Source organism: Cyprinus carpio, chromosome B4 (assembly GCF_018340385.1).
Source record: "Cyprinus carpio isolate SPL01 chromosome B4, ASM1834038v1, whole genome shotgun sequence".
NCBI classification, from domain to species: domain Eukaryota; kingdom Metazoa; phylum Chordata; class Actinopteri; order Cypriniformes; family Cyprinidae; genus Cyprinus; species Cyprinus carpio.
Window position 1 is genome coordinate 2,646,444 of NC_056600.1, and position 27,367 is coordinate 2,673,810.

The following is a 27,367-nucleotide window of genomic DNA, read 5'->3' on the forward strand; positions in this document are numbered from 1 at the left end:
CGCGTCTGTCGACCAAACACACGCCGAGGTCGACACCAGTGAGTCTCAGAGCAGCTCTTTTCTTCCACACGCCTCTCAGTTGCTAAGAAACCCTGATATTTGATGAGCGTTCGGTGCTACAGGTGGTTTAAAAGGGTTTTCAGGTGTAGAGATATTAATGATCCACAGTGTATATGTGATTATATCGGTAATGGACGATATTATCAGCCTGTCCTGGAAGTGGATAAAATCAGGGCTTATTTTTTTCCCCAACTTAAAATAGATTTATTAAAATAAAATTTAATAAATAAATAGCCTACACTGTTTAAAAAATATTTTTCTATGCAAATATACTAAACTACAGTGTTATTACACATGAAAGAAATTTAATTTTACATAAAAAGCATAATACTTAAATTTGAGGTTCCTTGTCATTAAAAAAATAAATAAAAATGGTGTAGAAATAAAAGTTTCTTTAAATCTAAAATCTTAAAAGAAGTATCTTTATCAAGAAAAAAAAAAAGATTTTTCTTTTTTTTTTAACAGACAAAAAACTCTGAAAAAAATGGCGCATAAACTAATATATATATATATATATATAGTTTATACAAAAAATCTTCGCATAGAAAATTTCAGAATTTGATTACAAAGAAATGGCATGTAACACTTTGAATTAAACATGAAATTTTAGTAGAAAGCCTAAAATAGTATTTGCTTGTTAAACATACTCCAATATACTTTCTTCTACAACTTCAAAAAATCTTTTTTGCAGTGTATATTCATAATATTGGCCATAATAAAAACGTGTATCAGATAAACTGAATCAGTGCGTCCCTGTCAAACACTAGTGTATTGCTAACACTATGAGATGTGTGCGAGAGTATTTCACAAACACATCAGTGTTGTAACGCTGGATTACAGAAATATTCTGTCCTCACGAGCTTTCAGAAGGAGCTGGAGGATGTTTGCGGCGCGGCAAATGTGATTGTATCGCTCGTCTGCACGCGCTCCAATGTTCAGAAGGGGTTCCAAACAAAACACAAATCTGTTTACGAGCAGACGGACTGATCTAGACAGCCGGTTTATGTAAAGTTTCTATTATAAAGTTTATGGTATGCTCAAGTTGCATTATTATCATGTTATTTTCTACCTTTTTGAGAGAGTGTGCAAATATAGGAACGTTCACATGTACAAAACAACACTTAGTAGGTTTAGAAACAAATGAAATAAAAATCAAGATCATTTGCCAAATCTGAGGAACTGAATGATTGTCGGGATCTTTTAGGTGCGTGTGTGTGTGTGTGTGTGTGTGTGTGTGTGTGTGCGCGATTACATTCCTATGCGAGTATTTCACAATTATGGACGTTGTACTGAAACTAGTTTTGATATTTGCATTTGATATATTGGGTATTGATATCAGTTTAGTAAAATGTTTGTATTTTTTGAAAAAAGACAGAATATTGTGTATTTTGTGATATGTACACCATTACATCCCCTGCCATCGGTGCCAACTCTATTTTTGTAGCATGGCAAAAAAATCATTAAAAATTTAAATGAAACTCCTGTCTGTTTCTTAAAGTCTCCATTAAAAAAAATTCACTTCAAAAACCTCTAAAAACAAATTACATTTGTAGTTGTTTCTTTCTGTTCACCAACCCAGTGTTATTTTAGTATTATTGAGATACTATAATATTTTTTTTAATTTTGAAATGATAGTTTTATCAGTATTTTGAATTTGTTTTTACTTTTATACATTCCATTTTCATTTTAGTTTATTAAAGTAATTTTGGCCAGGTTTTTTTTTTTTTTTTTTTTTAAATATGTCTGTATAGTTTCATTTTTTTTATTTCAGTTTGTTATTTTAGTAATAATAATAAAATAAATAAAAATGCGATTTTATATGTTTGATTTTCATTTTAGTTCGCTTTTTAGGGTTTAGTTATCTATAATAACCCTGTTCATTATTATAAAAGTTTACCAAACATTGACAATTGGAGGATGGAGGTTATTTTTTGACACATTTCATTACAGATGCATAGAAATTAAAAGCGGATTTAATCCCAAGTTTTTGGTTCCTGTGGTGTGACAATCATTTTTCCAAACAACAAATATTGCACATCATCCATTCAATTACACGAGAAATAAGTTTAATAATAGAAAACGGTACTGTAGTCTAAAAAGTGGCATATTGGGGCAAAGTGATCTCTTGTTAACTGAACTGAAATGACAAAAAACAGCAACCAAAGCCAATGACCTCATGATTAGGAGTCGATGAATTATTGAAGCAATGCTGAACACTGAGAAGCAGCACACGGGACAGTTCCAGCACTGACCACCAGAGGGCAGTACAACACACCAAATATATCTGTTAGTTCAAGTGTAAAATTTTACAAGTGTGACTTGTCTGCATTATTACAATAAATGTTACCATTAGTATTAGTAAATAACACATAGTACAAAACTTTAAGTGGAAATGTGCTCAGAGAACGGCAACATTCAAGTCTGTGGTAAGAGAAACTCCTTCAATACTTTAAGAAACGAATACAAATGTGTCTCAAACCCAGTAATTTTATTATACCGGGCAGTAATGATGTCAAACTCAACAGCACGTGATCTTGTGTGTGGCTGAGTCAGATCAGAGCAGAGCATCATGGGAGGCTCATTATCTGAGTGATCGATGCTCAGCTCCGAAGATGTTTGCTGCATCTTCTCTGACTTCACCAGCGATCTCATAAAGTCTTGCGTTAATTCAGCACGCAGAGGTGAGTAGAGATTCCTCCTCCTCACAGAAACACCAGACACACCCTTTCTGCTCTCAGGACCTCAGTGTCTGTCACCTGGCAACCGTCCTGTTGCTTGGATACAACATGCCTCTCCTTATTTCCTCGGGTTCAGAAGTGTCTGCACACGTCAGGAAACATGCCAGAAAACACACGCAAACCTCCATCCCTGACGACACACTCGATGCTATTCTTCCTACAACCAATGAATCGTGGTCTCTTCATGCTTTCAAAATTCAGATTATTAGCTCACTTTTTTTTTTGAGTTGCACATCAAAGTTTGGCCCGTAACTCATTTCTAGTTTCATGGCGGACACTTTTGCATGAAGTCAAACATCACTGTTACTAATGATTATAATGTTAGCGATCTGAACCTTATTGTCCTGAATCCTAGACTTTTCCAAGCAACTGGCAACCACCCAAAAAACACTTTCGGCAACTTTTTGGTGCTTCTGATTGGTTCCATGCCTAAAAACAGCCCTTAATGGTGATGCAGTCACTGTAAGACAGCCTCACACTCTTCATGAGGTTGTGTCAGCGGGAGGTTTTGCTCGAGTGATGACAGATGGAAGGCCATTATAAGCCCGATTCAGTCTGCAAGCTCAGATGATTTGCATACAAACAGTGTTCCTCAACAGAGATGAATGAGAGTCCAGAGAGAGCAGACCTTCATGAAGGGTACGAAGAGAAGGTCGAACTCATGCATATCTGACATATTCCAGCTTCATCGTCTGTGTTCGGTGTGTCAGCAGTGTCAGAATCATGTTGTTCAGCTTTATTTGCTCAGTTTTCAGTCAGCTGACTACATAGATCACTTCACAGGAGCAGGAGGAACATTACAGGAACTTACGTTGTCTTCTAAGACGTCTTATTTAGGCCAAAGTCTAATGTATTCCTCGCAGAGAAGATGATCCTAATTGAAAAGGTGAGTTCAAAATAGCTGGAAAAAATAAAACATTAATAAAAATAGTATGAATAGAAAAATCAAATAAAATGGACAATTTACCAAATTAATTTTTATTAAATAAAAACTTATTTATTGTGTCTTTACTATTACTTTACTATCATACTTTGGGTTAGACATCTGGACAGATCTGGAACTAGGGTTATTATCATTAACTAAAACGTGTTGTTGTTGTTGGAATTTAGTTCAAATAAAAATAAAAAGATAAAAAAAAAATGAATATTAGAAATGTTGCCTTGGCAACTAATTTATGTTTAAGTTGAAGCACTAAAATTACTTACTGAAAATAAACAAAACTAAGAAGTGAACTGAAACTAAAACTGAAATAAAAGTAAATTAGAGATTATTAGTAATACTTAAAAAACAAATACAAGAGCACAAAAAAAGACTAAAAATAAAACTGAGAACTGAAAAAATAAAATAAACATAAAAAAAAAACTAAAATAAAATAAAATAAAACAACAATTACTTCAAAAGAAAAAAAACATATAAAAAAAAAACAGAATAAAAAAAAAATAATAAGAAGAGTAAAATTGAATTAAAAATGGACTATTTACAAAAAAAAAAACATTTTAAGATTAAAATTAAAAAATTAAAAACATCTATTTATGCTGTCATTATTATTATTAGTGCTCATAATACTAGTTCATAGTAATTTGTATATAAAAAATACAAAAATAACACTAATTGCCGCAAGATAATTAAAAAATGCTAGTCAAAATAGTTTAATTAAAATAAATATTGATTACTGACAGTAATATGTCATTCAGTATTGAAAAGTACAGGCAAAAATGGGAATAAAAGTCTAATTATAAATTGACTATTTACCAAATAAAAAAATAACAAGACAGGCTGCATGAATTTAAACACTGAAACACTTATTCACTGAGCCAGACACACAGCTTTCGTCTTCTCCAGATGTGAACTGATGTTCTGGAGTGGTGTGGGTTATTGTGATGTTTTTATCAGCTGTTTGGACTCTCATTCTGACGGCACCCATTCACTGCAGAGCATCCACTGTTGAACAAGTGATGAATGCTACATTTCTCCAAATCTGATGAAGAAACAAACTCATCTACATCTTGGATGGTCTGAGGGTGTGTAAATGTTCATTTTTGCGTGAACTATTCCTTTAAACAGCAGGAGGAAGCCCCGCTCGCGCTTTCCTTTTCTGTTCTTTTAATAGCCTGCTATTTTTATCCTGTGGAGGGAGCGAGGGGGTTTTCCTCCATCGCTTATCAAGCGCGAGCAGACGCGTGATGGATTTCCACCGGAGAGAAAACTCATTTGTGACATCACGCGTCCGGCTCTGTGTCTGTGTGATGCACTGTTATCCCAAATTAAAATCTCTGAAGTGGTTTTGTTCTTCTGAGCTGGGCCGAGGCGCTTCGAGTCTCCAGGTGGGCTTAAGGGCCGTTTGCAAACTCCAAACTCCACTGGAGAAAAGCGGGATGACTAAAAGCCATGAGTGTGTTTGGGGATTCAGCACACGTATGTGTTTAAACGCTGGGAGATATATACGGTTTCTATGGCAACAGTGTGTTGAGATACCTTGAAGATGTTTGAAAGCGTTTCTGGAGGAAGCGGAACCAAAAAGCTGCATGTTGCATTTCACAATCAGTACATAAACATGTGTTTCATCATGCATCACATCTGTGATATCATCCATCTCATGCTCTTAAAGGAATAGTTCAGCCAAAAATGAACTATTGCTGAAGGTTTACTCACCCCCAGGTCATCCAAGATGTAGATGAGTTTGTTTCTTCATTTGGAAAAATGTAGCATTTCATCATTTGTTCACCAATGGATCCTCTGCAGAGAATGGGTGCCGTCAGAATGAGAGTCCAAACAGCTGATAAAAACATCACAATAATCCACACCACTCCAGAACATCAGTTAATAACTTGCTATACACACAAACACAAAACAGCTTCATGGTAACACTTAAATAATGCCGCAAACATTCATTTAATGACAACCTTAATGTACATAACAGATAAGAAAAAACAGAGAAACATTTATTTCAATGAAAAACAATTAAATTATAATTTTTTTTTTACTGTAAATTATAAGATGACTTGTTTGGTTTCACTTCCGCAAACTATACAAGTACCAGTATTTTACGGTTGAAACACTATAGTTAAATATGATTAACTAAAACTAAAACAAAAACCATAAAAAATTATATCATTAGAATTAATATTATTACAATTAATAATTACTAATTACCTGAAATTAAATATTAAAAACTTAAACATTTTTCAATTTCGGCACATTTAGTAGTTCTAACGCAACATTTCTAATTTTAATTTAGTTTAACCTGATGCACTAAATGAACTGAAACTAATAATAAAAAAAAAACAAAAAAAACAAAAATAAAAAAAAAAAAAAAAAAAAAAATAAAAAAAAAAAAAAAAAAAAAAAAAAACTAAAATTAAAATGAAAATGTATAAAAATAAAAAATTATTTAATTAATATTCAAAATATAAATAAAAAGTATATTATCTTAATGTACTAAAATAACTAAAGCTAAAACTGAAATAAAAATTATTAAAACCTATATAGGCATATTTAAGAAAAAATACTTAAAATGGTAAAAAAAAAAACATTTTACAAAAACTTTAAAATTAAAATATAAAATCTATAAAAAAGAATTAAAAAAATAATAAAAGGTATATTATTTTGATGTACTAAAATAACTGAAACTAAAATGGAAATAAAATTAATAAAAACATGTAGACATAAGAAAAATATCTACTAAACAATTACTAAAACTAATATTAAAATGACAAAAAAAAAAAAAAAAAAAAATTCAAAGGTATATTATCATCATAAAATTATATGAAATGTCCCAGTATAGAGTATAGACAACCAGCAGGTTTTTACCGTCACAGTTTTACAATCTTTTACCATGAGTGCAGCTGTGAAAGAGCGAGTAATGCATACAGAGACTCACTCATTAAATCTGCTTCATTTGGTCACTGGTGTGAACAGACCCAAACACATCAGCTGGAGACTGAAAGAGAGGATGAGGAGCGCCATGATCTCTGAGCAAAATGTGCCTCAAACGCCTCTGAATACTGAGGATTTGATCCCTGTGTGTGTGTGTGTGTGTGATACATAAACTAAAATCTAGCTAGCTGAACTGTCTTTGAGAGCTTTCATTTGTCAAACAAATTGCTCATAATCTGCACGGCTGGTGTGTTAAACATTAATTGGTTCATTAGTGAAACGCTTGTGAGCTGAACTGTCTGTGAGCGTACAGTACGCTGCACACGCCGCTCCAGAAACTGTTTGGAGCAAAATCATAGTATATACTGTATACTACATACTACACAGTTTGGATTAATTACAATATTTTATAATACGTTTTTGAAAGAAGTCTCTTCTGCTCAGCAAGGCTGCATTTATTTGATCAGAAATACAGTAAAAATTTTGAAATATTTTTACAATTCAAAATGGCTATGTGAACATCTGTTAAAATGTAATTTATTCTCGTGATCAGAGCTGAATTTTCAGCATCATTACTGCAGTCTTCAGTGTCACATGATCTTCAGAAATCATTCTAATATGCTGATTTGCTGCTCAAGAAACATTTCTGATTATTGTCAATACTGAAAACAGTTGTGCAGCCCAGTATCAAGTGTGACAATTAAGTCAATTACAATGTTATATAAGGTTTCAAATAAATGCTGATCTTTTGAACTTTCTATTCAGAAATCCAGAATCCCCCCAAAAAATGATCATACTTTCCACAAAACATTAAGAATATATAGATATTATAATATAATTTAATTTTAAACTTTAATCATTTTAATAATTAATAAATTACTAATAAATGTTTATATTTATTATTAATATTAGGGAAAATAAAAAAAATGTAATTTTATTAATTTATTTATTAAAAACTGTATTAGCTACTTGCCACCTTATTCTAATTCTATTCTAATGTCTCTTTGTTGTCATTATTTGTATGAATACTTGGCAATCAGCCTGTATAGTTACAAGAGTGTGTTACAGACATTATAATATTAATGATTTTTGTTATGTATATTTACAGTAAACTCACTGTATTTGTTTGTGGTGAATCAGAAGCACAAATCAGCTGACGTTCCTGTAGTCAAACTCCTGATTATCTCATCATCATCAGCGAGTGCTTCAGAGATTTCATGAGCTAATATTTGCAGAAGAGTCACTCTGCAGGTTCCTCCGGCGCTCGTATCAGCCGCTGGAGTAACGCGGAGCTCTCCCACATTAAAAAGTCCTCAAGAATGCAGAGCACTCGCTCTCAGAGCAAGACGTGGATAATCCAAAGTGACAAATGATGTAAAGTAACACATGGAGATGGTTTTAGCTTTGACTGACTGCATCACTATAGCAACCAGCCGCCGTAATCGGCCTGGACTTATAGCTGCGCAAAACGATGCACTCATTGAGTTTTTAATGTGATATGGGACACGCACACAAACACACACACACACACACACACACACACACACACACACACACACACACACACACACACACACACACACACACATCTGAGTGACCTACTGTAAATCAGTTCAAACTTCACTTTCCAGCCGTCAATAATGCTGTATCATGCAAAGGTACTGTTTGGATGTATTTTGTAAATATATGGAAATGCATAAATGTAAATTTACAAGTTAATTTATTTTCATTTTGATTTATCAATTAAAATACGACATTTTGTAGGATGTTTTGTTTTCTTGGGAAATTACAGTATTTAAAATATTGAAACATTATATATCAAAAACATTTTCAAAATATTAATATTAAAAAAAGAGAAACTAAGAGTAATTAATTAATTGTATTTTAGTACAAACCTCACTTTTCAAACATCAGTAATGCTATATAAAGTGTCATGTATATATATTGCCTATATATATATATATATATATATATATATATATATATATATATATATATATATATATATAAAGTATTTTTTTAAATATATAAACTCATAAGTAAAAAATTGTTGATTTGATCTTTCAAATAAAATATTATTTTAATTTATTAAATATTTTATTATTTATTTAATGTTTTATTTTGTTGGATGTTCTGTGTTTTGTTGGAAAAATACTGAAAAAAAATTATCTAAATTTTATATTATATTAATATTTTATTTATAATCATTTTGGTTTTTCTATTATAATAGTATATTTTTTGTTGGATGATTTGTTGGGGGGATCTACTAAGTAAAATATGTAATAATAATAATAATAATAATAATAATAATAATAATAATAATAATGATGATGCATGCTTATTAAACATTTTGGCTAATTGTGTGGTGCTTTCGGCTACCAATAACATTTACATTTACATTTACATTTAATCATTTAGCAGACGCTTTTATCCAAAGCGACTTACAAATGAGAACAGTAGAAACAATCAGATCAACGAGAAAACAACAACGGTATACAAGTGCTATGACAAGTCTCAGTTAGTCAGTTAGTTAGACAGAACACGTAGCCAGGGTTTTTTTTTTTGTTCGTTTTTTTTTTTGGAATATGATAGAAAAGAAAAAGAAAAAAAGTAAGTACTAGTATTAGTTGGTTAAGTGCAGGCGAAAAAGATGAGTCTTTAGATGTTTTATCAAAATGAGTAAAGACTCAGCTGTTCGAATTGAGATCGGGAGGTCATTCCACCAGCTGGGAGAAGTCCAGGAAAAAGTCCGTGAGAGTGATTTTGAACCTCTTTGGGATGGCAACACAAGGCGTCGTTCACTTGCAGAGCGCAAACTTCTGGAGGGCGCATAAGATTGAAATAGTGAGTTTAGGTAAGTTGGCGCCGTGCCAGTGGTCGTTTTGTAGGCAAGCATCAGTACCTTGAATTTGATGCGAGCGGCTACTGGTAGCCAGTGTAACCTGATGAGGAGAGGAGTAACATGGGCTGTTTTCGGCTCATTGAAGACAACCCTCGCTGCGGCATTCTGGATCAGTTGTAGAGGCTTGATAGTACATACAGGAAGGCCCGCCAGGAGAGCATTGCAATAGTCCAGTCTGGAGAGAACAAGAGCTTGGACAAGAAGTTGGGTGGATTGCTCTGACAGGAAGGGTCTAATCTTCCTAATGTTGAATAAGGCAAATCTACAGGACCGGGTCGTTGTAGCAATATGGTCTGTGAAGCTTAACTGATGATCCATCACAACTCCTAGGTTTCTGGCTGTCCTGAAAGGAGTTATGGTTGACAAAACCAGCTGTATAGAGAAGTTGTGATGAAACGATGGGTTAGCTGGAACCACCAGCAGTTCAGTCTTAGTAAGGTTGAGCTGAAGGTGATGGTCATTCATCCAGCTAGAAATGTCACTCAGACAGGCTGAAATGCGAGCAACTACCGTCGGGTCATCTGGTTGGAATGAGAAGTAGAGTTGAGTGTCATCAGCGTAGCAGTGATAGGAAAAGCCATGCTTCTGAATGACAGATCCTAATGACGTCATGTAGATGGAGAAGAGGAAGCGGTCCAAGTACTGAGCCTTGAGGAACCCCAGTAGCAAGTTGTTGTGACTTAGAAACTTCACCCCTCCAAGACACCATGAAGGATCTATCAGACAGGTAGGAGTTAAGCCACTGGAGTGCGGTTCCAGAGATGCCCATCTTTCTGAGGGTGGATAGGAGAATCTGGTGATTAACAGTGTCAAAAGCAGCAGACAGGACCAGCAAAATGAGCACTGAGGATTTTGAAGCTGCTCTTGCCAGTCGCAGGGCTTCAGTAACCGAGAGCAGGGCAGTCTCAGTTGAGTGGCCACTTTTGAAGCCAGATTGATTGCGGTCCAGGAGGTTGTTCTGTACAAGAAACATAGAGAGCTGGTTGAACACAGCTCGTTCGAGTGTCTTTGCAATGAATGGAAGAAGGGATACCGGTCTGTAGTTTTCTAGAAGTGCTGGATTTAGAGATGGTTTCTTCAGCAGTGGGTTACCCGAGCCTGCTTAAATGCTGAGGGAAATGTTCCAGAGTGAAGAGAGGAGTTGATAATGTGAGTAAGTGAAGGTATGACTGAAGAAGAAATCGCTTTAAGGAGGTGAGTGGGGATCGGATCCAGTGGGCAAGTAGTAGGATGACTGGAGAGGATAAGTTTGGAAACGTCCGTCTCTGAGAGTGGAGAGAAGGAGGAGAACGAGCGAGCATTAGTCGTTGTGAAGTTATCCTCAGTCTCCGGTGTGGAGAATTGGTCACTGATGGTTCTTGTCTTATTTGTGAAGAAAACTGCAAAGTCATCAGCTGTAAGAGTCGATTGAGGAGGAGGTGGAGGCGGATTAAGAAGAGAAGAGAAGGTTTTGAAGAGTGTCCGAGCGTCACAACAGTTGTTAATCTTGTCGTGGTAATATGATGTTTTAGCAGTGAAGACGTTTGCAGAGAAGGAAGAGAGGAGAGACTGATACACACTGAGGTCGGTAGAGTTTCTTGATTTAAGCCATTTCCTCTCCAATAAGAGCCTAGTATGCTGTTTAACACATTTCACCATGTTTAATTCCAATAAAATGCAATAAAAGTCATGGTTAAATGTCTATTGACAGTTACTGTATGTATCAACCCTAACAAACAGCTTCATAAAAATAGTTTTGGACGTGCTATTGTTAAAAAAACCCCACAGTATATAAATATAATGAAGCATTCCATCACAATCAATATGACAAACTCATATCCTCACTTATTCAAGGTCAAGCATTACTGTGGCCACAAACCTGATTATTCATTCAAAACACATGCATTTGTTTACCAATCAGCAAACCCTCAGACATCTTCTGCAGCTCCTTGTGTCCGAGCTTCTGGACAGCAATGAATAACCAAACTACCAAACTCTCCCGTCAGTCAAAGCAAGCTTTGAAATGCTCATATTCAAGCACTCGCTCATGATTAATCCATGAGGCACAAACACAACAGCATAAATACATTTTCAGCTGGAAGTCGACAAATGTTGCATAATAACGAGGGTTTGTGTTGAATGCTGTTTTATTCAGCTGTAGCGCGCTGACCTTTAACCTCTGGAATAAATATTTACAGTCACCTCACGCAGACCTCCACACCTGCGCTTTCATCAAAATGACACTCATTTCTCATTCTATACGCATACGGGATTCTGAACAACATGTGCACTGGAAAATAAACTCACAGTGAGCACCAGCTGATTTTCTACCAATATTCAACATATTTCAGTCTTTTGACAAGATTCAGGATATATACTGTATCTTGATATTTACAGTATGCACTTGCTCTGAATGGTTTAAATGAATCATTTCGCTTGTTTCCTATCGCAGGAATCGTGTTCATTGAAAATCACCAATATAACATACACTGAAGGGAGTTGGTGTAGGATCTACTGTTAAACCATTTTTACTCAGAAACTGCTAGTAAATTTCACTAATAATTATGAAAAAACAGAAAGTAACACACTGCATTAAACATGAAATTTTAAAGACTAAAACAGTGTTTTCTTGTAAAACATATTGCAATAATATTGTTTTAATAAATATTGTTTTTTTACGGAGTACATAGTAAAATATGTATGGAATTTAAAAAGTAAATTTTAAAAAGGTAATTGAAACTTTTCATCTCACAATTCTGACTTTTATGAGTTTATATTTCTTTTTGATTCATATCTCACAATTCTGAGAAAAGTCAGAATTGCTAGATAAAATATCAGCTGATACTACATATCGCAATTTCTATTTTTTTTTATTCTGTGGCAGAAACAAAAAGTCCCCAGTTCTGTAAATCACACAAATATTTCTGTCAATCTAAACTGCTGCAGAAACACTATCTGGAGCTGGCAGTTCAGTGAGGTTTTCTCATGTCAGCTTCACGAACAGGTGTTCCATCGGTTACATCCCTTTTTAATCTTCATATCGCCATAGTAACCAGGCTACTTGCTTTACTGAGTACAATAGTGAAGCCTTGAGATGCTGCTAGTTCATTCTTCATTCCATGCGCTGCTTTGAAAAGACTGTAACCCCATAACCAAACTCAAGCCGTGAAGGTCGACATCACATACACACACACACACACTCCGCGCTCAGGCTTTCCCTGGCTGGCACAGCATTCTGAAGAGTGTGCAAGTGTGTGTGCATGTGTGTGAGTGAGAGAGTGAGTGTGTGCACGCGCATATATTTGACCCTGGACCACAAAACCAGTCTTAAGTGTACATTTTTCGAAATTGAGAGTTATACATCATAAAAAAGAATAAAAAATAATCCCCCCAATGATTTGATTATTATTATCATAAAACAATATTTCGATAAAAAACAACTATAAAAAAATCAATAATATGATGCAAAAAAAAAATAAAAAATAATAAAAAAACCTTTAAAAAAGTTGTTCAAATGAAGTTATAGCAATGCATATTACTAATCAAAGATATAGTTTTGATATATTTTCGGTAGGAAATTTACAAAATATCTTCAGGGAACATGATCTTTACTTAATATCCTAATAATTTTTGGCATTGAAAAAAAAATCGATAATTTTGACCCATACAATGTATTTTTGGCTATTGCTAACAATATACCCCAGTGACTTAAGACTGGTTTTGTGCTCCAGGGTCACATATGTGTGTGTGAGTGAGTGTGTGCATGCATGCATGTGTGTGTATGATTGCATACGCATGTGTGTGTGTGTCTGTACTTGTATATATGGTTCATGAGGACACAAATGTGTATAAAGACAAAACAAAAGGCTTATAAAACAAACAAAACAGTGTTTTATGAAATTCAAACATTGCTAGTAGTTTTCTGTAAGGGGTAGGTTTAGGTGCAGGGTTGGTGTAGGGCAATAGAAAATACAGTTTAATGTATAAAGTATATATTTCAGTATAAAAACCATTACGCCTGTGGAGAGCCCCCATAAACTACAAATGCAAGTATGTGTGTGTGTGTGTCCCCCCATGTGTGTGTGTATATGTGTACACGTGTGTGCATGCGTGTCTGAGAGTGTGAGTGTGTGTGTGTGTGTGGTCCCTGGATGACCTGTGTGTGTGTTTGTGTGTGTTTGTGTATGCATATGTCTGTGTGTGTGAGAGTGGGAGTGTGTGTGTGTGTGTGGTCCCTGGATGACCTGTTTTCCAGTTTGTCCATCAGGTCCGAGTCATCACTCTCACTGACAGCATGCAAGACTATTTCCATCCTCACAGATCGCTCAGTCTGACTGCATGTCAAAGCATCTGAGGCCTTTCTACCTGCATCTGTATTTGTTCATTTGGGGCTAAAACATCTGTAATCGCTGCTCTGAATGTCTCAGGACTGCCGTAATTGGTGTCTGAAAATTACAGAACAAATATTAACAGCCTTCCAGAGCAGGCTCTGAGTGATCAGACTGATCAGAATTCAGCTCAGTTCCACCTTCGTCTCAGATATTTCTCTGAAATTCCTAAAATAGACTCAAATGGGTCAATAGTTGTCATCCAGTAAGGTTATAAAATGAATGTGGAGCAGTTCAGGTCATTTGAGTTCATATCAGGATGTCAGCGTTTGGATTACAGACTTTTCTTAATAAATCTGTCGGTTCATATCTCATCTGATATACTACAGCAGGCACAATGAGAAACATTCTCCTAACAGTGTCCTGCTAGGGTGTTGCTATGTGGTTGTTAGGGGTTTTGAGAACTTTTGGCACGCAGCCATGAACTTTTTCCTAATTGTTTTCATAAAACATTTCCCGCTTCCAAACTGAGAGCTTGTGAATCAGAATTAAAATGGGAACACCAGCATAAACCACCTGCAATTCTCTGACTGTGTGTGTGTGTGTGTGTGTGCAGACAGGTGTGTGTGCAGACAGGTGTGTGTGCATGGCTGCATGAAGAGCATGTTTATTTATCACTGATTCTCCATCTGTTTAGTGATGTAGTCTCTCCCACCCGCCTCCGATGAATATTTCTTTTTGTAATCCATTCAAATTATTAATTAAGACTCAACTGCAAAAATGGCCTGTTCTGAACAGACAAATTAATGCATTTAAACACGTAACAGTTTTCATTTCACATATGAAGAGTCGCCTTTGAAGACATATTTGCTAAGTCCTAAAAATACATAACTAAACAAAGATCTAACTTTGGCGCAAAACTGTACCAACAAGTAAAATGAAATGCTAAAAATGTATGATATAACCAAATCCAAAGAGTGTGTTATCTGAGATAAGAGTATGAACTGTGTGTGTGTGTAGTGGTTATCAATGCTGTCTTATCTTACATGTATTAACAGGATTGGTCACGGGCTGAGAAAGCAAACGATCGCTGGGCTCGTACACACACTGGTCTGTTCCTCTCTCAGAGGTGTGGAGGTGTGTTTTCTTCCCAGTCCTGACATGAGCCACAGCACAGCTAATCAGACTCCCAGATCAAACCTAATTATAAAATAAAACCTATTAGAAATGTAATTGTGCTTTGTAATGTAAAACTCTATACACCAGAGTTTTATATGATGCCAGAGCAATGTTACACAGTTACTAGGATGTTGCTTTGTTGTTGTCAGGGGTTATGAGAAAATTTTGGCATCCTGCCATTCTCCTAGAGCATTGCTATGTGGTTGCTAAGGTGTTGCTATGCAGCTTTTAGGAGTTCTGGGAACTTTCTGGCATGCTGCCATATTCCTTCTAGGATCTCATTTCACAAACCATAGATTTCTAAATGAAGGAAATGTTCAGAGTAACAGCATGAGGAGATGCACTACGGACTGATTCTGGAAACGGTATTGAGGAAGTGTGTGAGTGCATCACTGTGTTTGCGCAGAGAAACATCGTGCAACAGTGGTTTCAGAGCATTAAACTTGTCCGCCCCCAATTCTCTCTGCTATAAAAAGAAGGTGTTAATGACAGTGAGAGAGGAGGCCGGGCAGATGGCGTCCTCCTCAGGCACGGCTCCTCCGTATGGCAGAGCTGAAAATGCTGCCCATAAGATGCCATCAATGGAGGAGACGATCGCAGTAACAAAACATGGACTCATACTGACCTCTGTGACGACTGTAAACCATTAGTGACCAACTGAAACTATATGTGTGTGTGTGTGTGTGTAAAATTTTAATTTATATTCTACCTCAGTGAATACTAATGCTTTATTTAGTCATAGATCCAGAGTTTGATGGACAGACACAAAATAAATTACAATAAAGTATGAAAGAAAAATTGCATAAAAAAAGCAAATAGAATATAATGGGGAAAAAACACAAAAATTATACATAAAAGAAAGATATTTGTGGTTAATTAAAATAAATTGCAAAAAAGAATGTGATGTACAGAAATAAAATAAAAGAAATGATAAAAGAAAATATGAAAGAAAAATGCCAAAATTATGTCATTGATATTTGTAGTCAATTAAAATTGGATCCATTAATGAATTTGATATACAGACACAATAAAATAAATAAAATAAAAAAGGTAATATTTGTGGTCAATTAAAGATATTTGTGGTTTCAATAAAGACTGAACAGAAGCTATCGTGATGCCTCTATATCTGATTGTATTTTCTTGACCTGATGTTATTTTCTGACTCTCAGGTTGTTGAGGATGATTGTTGAGGCCGTTGGTGAAGCTATTTTCACTGGCACCATTTTCTCTTAACGCTCCTCATAAAAACCCTTCAGAACTGATAAATGTGTGTGTGTTAAAGACGGACATGCAATTCTTCATAACCGTCTTTACAAATGGCATGTCAATGAGTGACGCACCTCTGAGTCTGACCTCATGGAATGTGTGACCCGTCCATCATCTGACCGTCACATCACTCCATTCCTCTGCTGCCACATTTAACATCCGTCCTCAACAAACGCCCTTAACCTCAAAGACTCTAAATCATATCACCAGAACATTAAAAATTAAACATTAATAATTCTTCAGTTTTGTTCAAACAAATAAAATAACACTTAATTTCAACATTTACTCTTCCACTGCATGCTGAGAACTAGAAATCCATTAATTATTTGTACAATCTGCAATAAAGAACCACATTCAGTGTAAAACAAAATAAAATAAATGCTGTCCTTTAAAACCAGAACGTTTAACACTTTAATGCACATAATAAACATTAATGAAACTAAAAAGCTAGTTGCCAAAGCAACATTTTTCATTTTAATTTAGTTTACCTTAAAATAAAATAAACAAAAATCTAACATAACTAAAACGGAAATAAAAACTACACAGACATGGTGTACACAGACTAAAAACTCATTTAAAATGAAAGCAAAAAAAAAATAAAAATACAACTTTTCTTTCTACTTCATAAACTTTAATTCAATGTATTTTTGAGTGAAAATTGTTAAATCCAACAGTATTTTTTTTTTACACCAACATGTCTGCATCATTTTTTAAAGTTAAATGAAATTATACTTTGCACAAAAAGAAAATACTTAGTCACTCCTGTGACTTATGCCATTTTTCTCAATATGCACAAAATCTTAAAACAGGCTTTATTTTATTCATGCAAATTGTGGATTATCTATTGACAAAGCCCTCTGTAGACTTTGGATCTGACACAAGAAACGCTTCTGTTAATCGTCCAAATGGGCAAAACCAACGCTGATAATCTCAAAACGGGCAAATACTGGCCTGGCGATACATCAGTCCATTTTAAGCCAACCGCAGATAAAAGAATCATCTCTCCATTGTTTCTGTCTAAAGCCACTTTGCTTCCAGCTGCAGAAGCGGGTCAGTGAATGGCTCGGTTTGTTTTCAGCCGATTCGGCGAGTGTGATGGATGCAGCCGCTCTCGTGTAAAGATCTCGCAGACGTCTGCTCGAGAATTCTGCCGGAAACGACGAACACACATTTGCGGTCTGAAAAAGAAAAAAGCCTGCTGTGTTTCTCTCTTTGAGCCTCTCTTCTCTCACCTCCAACATCCAGCTAAAGTATTTAAGAAGCTTCATGAAAGTTTCAGTCTCAGTCTTGGCTCTTATACAACACTCTCCTTTTAACAGAGAGCAGAACTGAGTTATACTCTTTTCTTCACCAACCATTGCAACACATGATGACGTGATCTCTGCTGTGAAACCAATGCACTTTAAGATCAAATCGGTGCACTAAAGATCCACAACATCCTTATTCTGGACAAATTTTAAAGCTGAATCGCATGACACTATTTAAAGCCTTATCCAGTCCAGGACAACCTGTATTTGTAGATTCATTCACTAGATCCACTGAATAATTCAGTTAACGATTCATTAGAATGATTCAAATCAAGAATTCTTGAGTCTTTCTGAATGATTCCTAAAAGGTTAAAATGACCTTTTGTAAGAATCATTTGTTTATGAATCAGTCTGCACGAGTTCAGATCTTTGTTTGTGTCTTTCTTTCTTCATTGTATTTCTGTCTTCTATTTACACTGAATTCAGACATTAAACATATTAAATCTGCATGTAAAAAAAATCTGAAAAACAGCAAAAACCTTAAAAATAAGCAATAATATTATAACCAATTCACAAATAATTTTAACAAAAATCAATCAAAAAATCTTACACATGATCTTCAGAAATCAAACGTTTTTTTTTTTTTTTTTTTAATTGTTTAATAAAAAAAAATAAACAAAAAAACAAAACAATATTTTTCAGCATCATTACTCCAGTCTTGTGTCACATGATCTTCAGAAATCATTCTAATATGCTGATTTGGTGAAGAATACAGTAAAAACAAAAATATTTTATAATATTACTGTTTTAACAGCCACAAATCTGTGTAGACTGATTCATAAAGAAATTATTATTTTGAGCAGTTCTTTTCTGGAATCGTTCAAAAAGCATTTTGAATCAGTGTAATGAATTGAATCTTTCAGAGCAGCTAGAGAGTAAAGCTGCAAAAACAGCGTGTTTTTAAATGTCATAAATAAAATACGTCTTTTTGCTGTGGCAGCTGCAAGCAACACTGACCTACGTAAAAGTGTGTTTACAGTTTCAGCATCATATTTAAATATGCATGAATATGAGCATGTCTAATTGTCTTTATTCTCATGCATATGCATGAAGCACCTCACACCAGGGAATATTCAGCAGCATCACGTGTGGTCTTTAAGAAGCAGCGAGACAGCTGATGTGAAAGTCTTACAGGCAGCGCTGGAACATTTCTTCACAGCCAGCGGCCGGGGCGCCACACACTTTTAGCTCAGAGCTGCAGACCCGGCTCTCAGAAGACTCCAAATTTATCGTCTTGCCCAAGATAAGATCCTGTCAGATCACTGGAAGAAGACATCACACATTCGAAATGCCTGCTCATTTGCAGCACATCCAATTTGGTAAAAGGTCGCTCACAATACCCAAAATCACCCCTGACATTTCCAAATCCCAAAATAGGGGGCAAGAACGAGCATCATGCTGTGAACACAAACATTCATTCTGTTGTCTTCCTGTTTTAAATATATAATGAAATATATATACACAGTGTATTTCATATTTTTAGTATATAGTATATTTAGTAATTATTCATTCAAGGGCCCCTTCATAATTAAAATAATGATATAATTGGTTTTAATATTTCTAATTTTTTTTTCTTTTCCCATTTAATTTTTCTGGACTCTGTTTAAATGGTTAAATTAAACTGTAGTAATAAAAACATGTCTAATTAATTGAAATAAAACTATGTATACAATTTACAGTTTATAAAAAAAATGACAACAATTAATTAGAAGTTAAGGGCCCTATGAAATCTGCTTTTTCTCAATTTTTTTTTTCAATTTAATGGTTTAATTAAATTGTAATAATTAAAAAGCATAAGCATGTCTAATCAATTGAATTCATAAAACTTTAACAACTTAATTTATTAAAATGTTTACAATAATAGGGCGCTATGAAATGTTTTTTTTATTAGAAATTCTGTGTTGTCTGATTTAATATGTCTGGATTTATGATTTAATAAACATTTATTTTCAAAAAGGTGGTAATGAAATGAAAGGACAAGACATTAACAAAAGACTTAATGCTTTAAAATGTAATCAAATGAAAATTTAATTAATTTTATTTTCTGGCAAACAAAGTGCTGCACATCAGAGGTTTAGTAAAGTAAAGTTTGAATAATTGTATTATTATTATTATTATTATTATTATTAATATTATTGTGTGAAGTACTTTCTGCTGTACAATAGTAATATGTTTCTGTCACAATTTCTTCAAGTTAAACCAAAAGTTGTCATGAAGATATTTGAGTTTGATTTGATTATAGCTTTCTATTGTTTCATATTTACTTTATAACTTCTTAACTCCATATTTTAATAGCAATTAAGCTGATTAAGAGCCCTTCTTTTAATTTATTCATCCAAAATTTGCCAAATTTATTCAGTAAATTCCATTTTTATGACTTGATTCCGTCAACATTTTCCGCATTTCAGAAATCATAGGGCCCTAAATTTATTTTGCAGACTCCTGCTGTTACACTATGCTCTCAGTTGGTATAAGACTATAATATTTAATGTTAAAATTTACAACAGAACCCAAACTATTAAATTCAATGACTACTGGTTTTCAGATATAATAATATATACAGACTCTCAGTTGCACGTCTGCAGGAGATTGTCTCTCTGCTGCTCATCTGGTCGAGCGTCTATTAGCCTGAAGCTGCTATTCAACATCCATCTCTGTCTTTCACCGCTCGGGGTGATTTTGTTCAGATTGGATCTAAAACGCCACTTAGTGCTGGATTTCCTGTGACTGTGAAAAAGGGAAACGCTTGCAGAAACTCTCGAGCTACGATTAGACACACTCCTGTTGGCTGGTTAAAGATCCAGCACTACAAATGATGCAATATCTCCCTTCTTGAACACATACACACAGCAGCTTAAATCAGGCTCAAGTAGGCAGGATACACTCGAGTACATGTAAAGGAAGGTAGATGTTACTTACACAGTGTAAACAGTAGATAGTGGTTTGGATACTGTGAATTCAACGTATGCACTTATCTCTGATTTACAGGTATGCTATATTAAAACAAAAATACACAAATAAATCAATGTTAGTTTCATAAATGAACATTTTCAAAATTGTCAGTGAGAGTGCATTCTCTTGATTAGTTTCTGAACAAAAACGATTGCATGGATGATTCAGTGACTCACAAGTCACTTGTTGAACAAATTTGTGTTTTTGAAGGAACTGTTTGTGAATAATTCAATGATTCACTCATAAACACATCACTTAGTTTGTTCCTGAATGAGTCAGTGTGTTTGAACAAATAATTTGTGGATGATTCAATGATTTGCTTCATTCCTGAATAAATTAGTGTTTTTGAACAAATTGGTTGAATGAATGATTCAATGACTCACTCATAAATACAGCAACTTACTTCATTCTGAATGAATCAGAGTGATAGAACTAAATGTTTGAGTGATTCAACGATTCACTTATAAAGAAAGTAACTTGCTTTGTTCCTGAATGAATCAGCATGTCTAAATGAATCGTTTGTGAGTGATTCAATGATTCACTCATAAAGATGGTCACCTGTCGCCACCTAATGGCGTATTGATCTAACAATTTCACAAAGAATGAAAATTTACAGTGTTGTCAGACTTTAAATCATCTTTCTTCGAACACAACTCAACCAATCACGTTCAAGGAAGTAATTGGTAGGACTTTTGATACTAACTGGAGCATTTTTCAAATCTATGGTTTGACCAGTGCTGAAAAGGAGGTTTAATGGAACTTTGGGACACCAAACCCTGCACATAAATCAGCCTGAGACACACACCTGCCCTCCATCATGACCCGCTTGTCCTCTGATGGGACGGCGAGGTCAGGTCTGCGGCCCGCTGTGTAATTGCAGGTGGAATAATAAAGCGACAAGGCTGATAAAACTGATGAATCCAGTCCATCAGAGCGGCTAAATGAAGCTAATTAAAGTCATTTACCCAGAAGGCTGAGCAGGCTGGAGGACAGACATCTTTATAACAGCTCAAGCTTCAACACAACACACCAGCACACACGTGGAGAGGAGCGATGCTGCTCTGAAATCCCTCATCCATGACCCTGAAATGTGTTTGTGAGTCAATAGGTTAGAGTTTCATACGCTTTATGTGAAAGGAGACATTTGAGCTCAATTAGCAGTGAAGATCAGTCAATTCATTCTTTTTCTTTTGTCATTGCTGCTGATTTGCAATCAATAAAAAGTCCATTGATCTCTGTTGAGTGTCAGTAATGTGATGGATAAGACATTATTCACTCTTACTGCCACGGAAAGACAAAAAATCTCTTCACTTGGTCACCAGTCACTAATGTAATACTATAATTGGCTTTGTTAGGTTTGATTTATTACCTGATGAAATCAAGCTTGACTCTAGCTCTAGATTTCACAGCCTTCATGTGTTTGACCATTCCTATGATTCATTTTCATTGCCAAAGCCAAGGCTTTTATTTTTATATTATTATTGCATTTATTTGGTCAAAAAGCAATAAAAAAAATTGTGAAATATTATTATAAAATAAAATGTCTATTTTTATTTGAATATACTATAAAATGTAATTTATTTCTGTGATCAAAACAGAATTTTCAGCATCATTACTCCAGTCTTCAGTGTCACATGATCCTTCAGAAATCATTCTAACACACTGATTTGTTGCTCAAGAAACATTTCTTATTATTTATGTTGAACATTTTTGTAGAAACCATATTTTATTTTTCAGGATTCTTTGAAGAACTGAAAGTTCAAAAAGAAAAGCAATTATTTGAAATAGAAATCTTTTATAACATAGTTTTGGATCAATTTAATGCGTCCTTGAACAAAAACAATTCTTTTGTATGTTTCTTATGCAGTAAACAGTTAAATGATGGAATGAAGAATGAAGCTAAAATGAGGAAATGAGGAAGCTTAAACTCATTTTATTGTGCTGTGTCTCAAGAGGATATGGATGGACGGGCCGAGTGATTTGTCATAAACCAGGACGGTACCTCCCTAAACTAATGGAGCTGGAGGAGAAGCACAGACTAATCGCACAATAAAACATGAGGTGTCACCAGTAAGAGACGGAGGAGATGGCTTTTAAAAGACTGCTCACAAACATCAACAATCCTCTCAGAGCTGGATTCACAAACACATGAGCTTGAGTTATAAAACCAATGTTACTTAATAAGAAAGTGTGTATACCAGCACTAAAAATGCCACCAAAAGTAAAAAAAAAAGAAAAAAGAAGCATATACGCATAATAAAATTTATATATATATATATATATATATATATATATAAACACACACACACTGCACACAAAACATTACTTTTATTTAATATTTTGAATTTATTTTATTTAGCTTTTATTTTTATATTTTCAGTTTTCATTTGAATTTTAGTTGCGTTTAGTTTTGAATGTGCTTTTTGATAGTTAAATGACTAAAACACGCACAATCTCAAGTGGATGGTTACTTCAGTCACTGGGCTGCTGAATTTATCTGTCCGTCTGCTCATAACCAGAGAATGTGCGCACATTTTTCTTTTTTGAATTGTTTTTTTATGGATGTGTGTCTGAGTGAGAGTAAAGCTCCCGGAGGTAAAGCGTCTGGTGAGTGTATCTGTGTCTGACTCACCCTGTGCATAAAGCGGCTTATTTTAAAACTAAAGCACACATCAGAGCAGCACCTCACAGATGAGACAAGAAAAACAACGTCTGACAGCACGCCACGCATTACACTGACTGCAAATATTACTATTATCAGGGATGCCAAAGTTAACTTCTTCACTTATATATATAAATAATGATTTTGTATTTAAATATTTAAATATATACACGCACTATATACATACACACACATATATATATATATATATATATATATATATATATAGAGAGAGAGAGAGAGAGAGAGAGAGAGAGAGAATACATAATCATATATAATTCATATAATTTTAAATAGACTTTTACAGTACAAATTAAAATATTATAAAATATACAATTTAAAAATATATAATTTAAATATTTTTTATAAATATATATCAATTTGAATAAATACACATTTTTAAATATATATTCTATATTTTAAAATAAAATTCAGCAATTATTAAATAAGAATTGCTAAAAAAAATGTACCATTTGCTTTTTATTTTATATATATATTTATGTGTTTTGTTTTTCACCTGAATTTAATTTGAATTTAAATTGAGGTTGAAAACAGGACGTGGAATTTCAATTCAGGTTTAAAATGTAAGGAAATAGAATTTAAAAGATTTAATAAGATAGACAGATGACTAGCAGTTGTGAGAGTCAAACATGTTGCGATTAACACATTGTGCTGCTACAGTTCACTGCTTCTTCTGGTGGTTTGTTTGGTCTGCGAGTGATGGCCTGCTGTTTGCTGCTCTAGACGGAGTGTGAACACGAGCAGACGGATCGGACGTCTGGGAAACTGATGACAGGAGCCGGACAAGTCTATCAAAAGACCTGACTTCACATATATATATATATATATATATATATATATATATATATATATATATATATATATATATATATATCTATATACAGACCACATACAAAATAATACCATTTTCAAAATGTTAGCCTAAAAAAAAAATTGTATGGAATGTTTTTTCTGAAACATTTTAGTTTAGTTATATATGTTCATCTAACGCTTAGACAAACTAATAATGTTAGCATAAAAAAAGCTAATTTATACTGTTTATGGATTTTTTCGGAAACATTTCAGTTTGACATTCGTCTAACATTTTTTAAATGTTACTACTTGATTCTAAGTTTCCCATAATACTTGCAAAATGATCAAACGGAATGTTCCTTTAACATTTAAACAGAACGTACAAACAAAACTTTAAAATAACCAACAAATATAACCAAAAAGATTTAAATAAAAATGTTTTAAAGATCTAGATGCTTTAAACATTCTGAAATAACACTTTCATAACACTCCTAGCAGGTGAGCTCTGGTTGATGTGAAACAGGTTAGTTTTTTTTAAATGTTAGCCATACTAATAATGTTCTCAAAATGTTAGCAGAAAAATGTTATCTACCCATCATTCAAGAAATGTTTTAGTTGGATTTTTCAAATGTTAGACCAGGGGTCACCATGGAGACTCGTCCTGCAGAGTTTGGTTGGTGTGAAACGTGGGTTTATTGTTCTTGATGTCGGGATCAGATTGCTCTGTGCTGATAATGACCTCTACACTCTCCTCTCTTCTGTATCGTCTGGGAATCTCAGATTAAGCCTTCAAAGGTCATTCATCAAAGAAGGTGGAATCCACTACATGCATCTTTCCCATCTGTAACTTGGAAAATGTGTCCAACTCATCCTAGATCACCTGTGCACTTCACTTCCCACACTCATTTCTGACCGGACAGATCCCGTTTAATTACGTCTGCGCAGAGTAATGGGTGTTTAAGCGTGTGATTGTTAATATGAGCCACACTGATCCTCTCAGCTGGATACTGTCATGTTTCGGTCATGAAGCTCTTACCTGAAGTCTACACTAATGGAGTAACGGCTCTCATTTTCACACCAGTCATGCTGTGATATTACACCACCGTTCATATAAAATCACCTCAGCATCGCCTCGCTGGCCGTAATCGCTGTTGCTCACAGCCACACTAGACCAGGGCTTTTCAGTCTATAATTTACTTAATATATTTTTATTTAGTATTTATTTTAATCAATTTAAATCAAATGTATTATTTTTAAAACAAATATATTTATTTAAATCAAATGTATTTATTTATAAGTTATATTTTTATTTATTACTTTTTAATTTTATTCAAATTTATTTAATCTTATTTTGATTTTTGATTTTTTACACCAGTTTGAAAGCTCCTGTGCTAGACGAGAAACTCACCAGCACCAGAAGATCAGTGAAAACCTGAATGATCTGCACAGAAACAAAACCACATTAGAGTGCTTATGTGGAAGAATAATGAAGGGAAAAAATGTTTTGGCATACAAACTGCATGGAAATATTTCTACACAAGCAATTAATTAGCCACGATTACAGACTGATTTCAACAGCGTTCACCTAAAGCATCATTCCTCAGGCTAAAGCTATTGATCACCTGAATCTGATGTTTCATTTGGTTTTATTACATTAATTCTGTTTCTTTATAGGTCAGACAAGGGCAATTATTTCTTGTTCATTTCATGCAGCTCGTCGTCATTGTGGATGTGAATTAACGTTTGCCGACTGAAACCAGAAACCCTTGAAGCATTTCAAAACATTTGTGAATGTGAGCAAACGTAAGAACAGATCCGTTTCAACGACTGTTTGATTACAGTAATTAAAGTGCCTACAAGAGTGACACGGAGACGACGGCGGCGGCATGAATCATAGAGAGAAACCTTTCCATACGCAGCATTGTATCACGTGTTTATGTTTCTAGTTATTCCGTTTACTCTGTTATACTGAAAACTGCTAAAGATGCAACATTTAAGATTCTGTTTGATAACGTACACATGATGTAATCTAATGCAATCATGCAGACGAGATATCGCTGCACAGTGACAGTATGAATGTGTGTGCTGACCTTGAGAGCTCTCTCACACACACACACACACACACACACACACACACACACGCGTGCACACACACAGTCTGCCCTCATCACTACATTGCTTCCTCTAATGAAGCAGTCCGTCTCATAGCAACAGATTCACGTTGCCGTTACAGCACATGGATCCAAACGTGGTCGTGGGTGAGAGTTTACAATTTATGACTGTCTCTGTGTTTAATGTCTGCTAAAGGGTTAATTCCTGCAAAAAAAGCATCTTAAAAATAATAGTTGACTACAAATTTGCTCACCCTCAGGCTATCCAAGATGTAGATGAGTTTGTTTCTTCATCAGATTTGGAGAAATGTAGCATTCATCACTTGTTCACCAATGGATCCTCTGCAGTGAATGGGTGCCGTCAGAATGAGAGTCCAAACAGCTGATAAAAACATCACAATAATCCACACTACTCCAGTCCATCAATTAATGTCTTTTAAATCCAAAAGCTGTGTGTTTGTTGGAAACAAATCCATCATTAAGGCTTTTTAACCATTGCTTCTGACTAAAGTATCAGTCCATAATCCATAATAACGCTTCCTCCAGTGGAAAAAGTCCCTCTCCTGTTCACATCAAAATATTTGTGCAGATTTCTCTCCTGATTCAGACTAGATGATTTTTTTTATGGATTATGGATTTATCTATTTTAGCCAGAAGCAATGGATTAAAGTTGAAAACATCCTAATGATGGATTTGTTTCTTACAAACACGCAGCTTTTGTCTTCTCCAGATGTTAACTGATGGACTGTAGTGTTATGGATTATTGTGATGTTTTTATTAGCTGTTTGGACTCTCATTCTGACGGCACCCATTCACATCTATTAGTGAGCAAGTGATGGAATGCTACATTTCTCCAAATCTGATGAAAAAACAAATTCATCTACTTCTTTGATGGCCTGGGGGTGAGGACATTTTCAGAAAATACTAATTTCGGGGTAAACTACTCCTTTAATATCATTACAAACATGTATACCTTTCGCTAACACTTTACTTGAATGTGTATTATGAAAAGCACTATTTAAAAAATACATTTGACTAGACTGTGTCACAAGCCAGACTGAGAAAATTAAACTAGATTATCAAAAAACATTTTTTTCTAGTATAAAAACCTCTGTGGCCCTGCAGCAAGATTGAAACATTTAAAATCTTCATGTCACAGAGAAATATTAAAGTGTTCCTATAGTTGTATTAAA

At 34.5% G+C, this 27,367-nt stretch overlaps 1 protein-coding gene across 1 annotated transcript in view; it reads right to left on the minus strand.

Moving 5' to 3' along the window:
• Nucleotides 1–17,126: 17,126 nt before the first annotated feature.
• The window catches only part of kcnc2 (potassium voltage-gated channel, Shaw-related subfamily, member 2), a 59,649-nt gene continuing 49,408 nt past the window's right edge, over nt 17,127–27,367 (minus strand). The window contains exon 4 of the mRNA XM_042721604.1: nt 17,127–17,507. Coding sequence (XP_042577538.1) covers nt 17,404–17,507 — 104 coding nt within the window. The 3' untranslated portion in view covers nt 17,127–17,403. The remainder of the gene's footprint in view (nt 17,508–27,367) is intronic.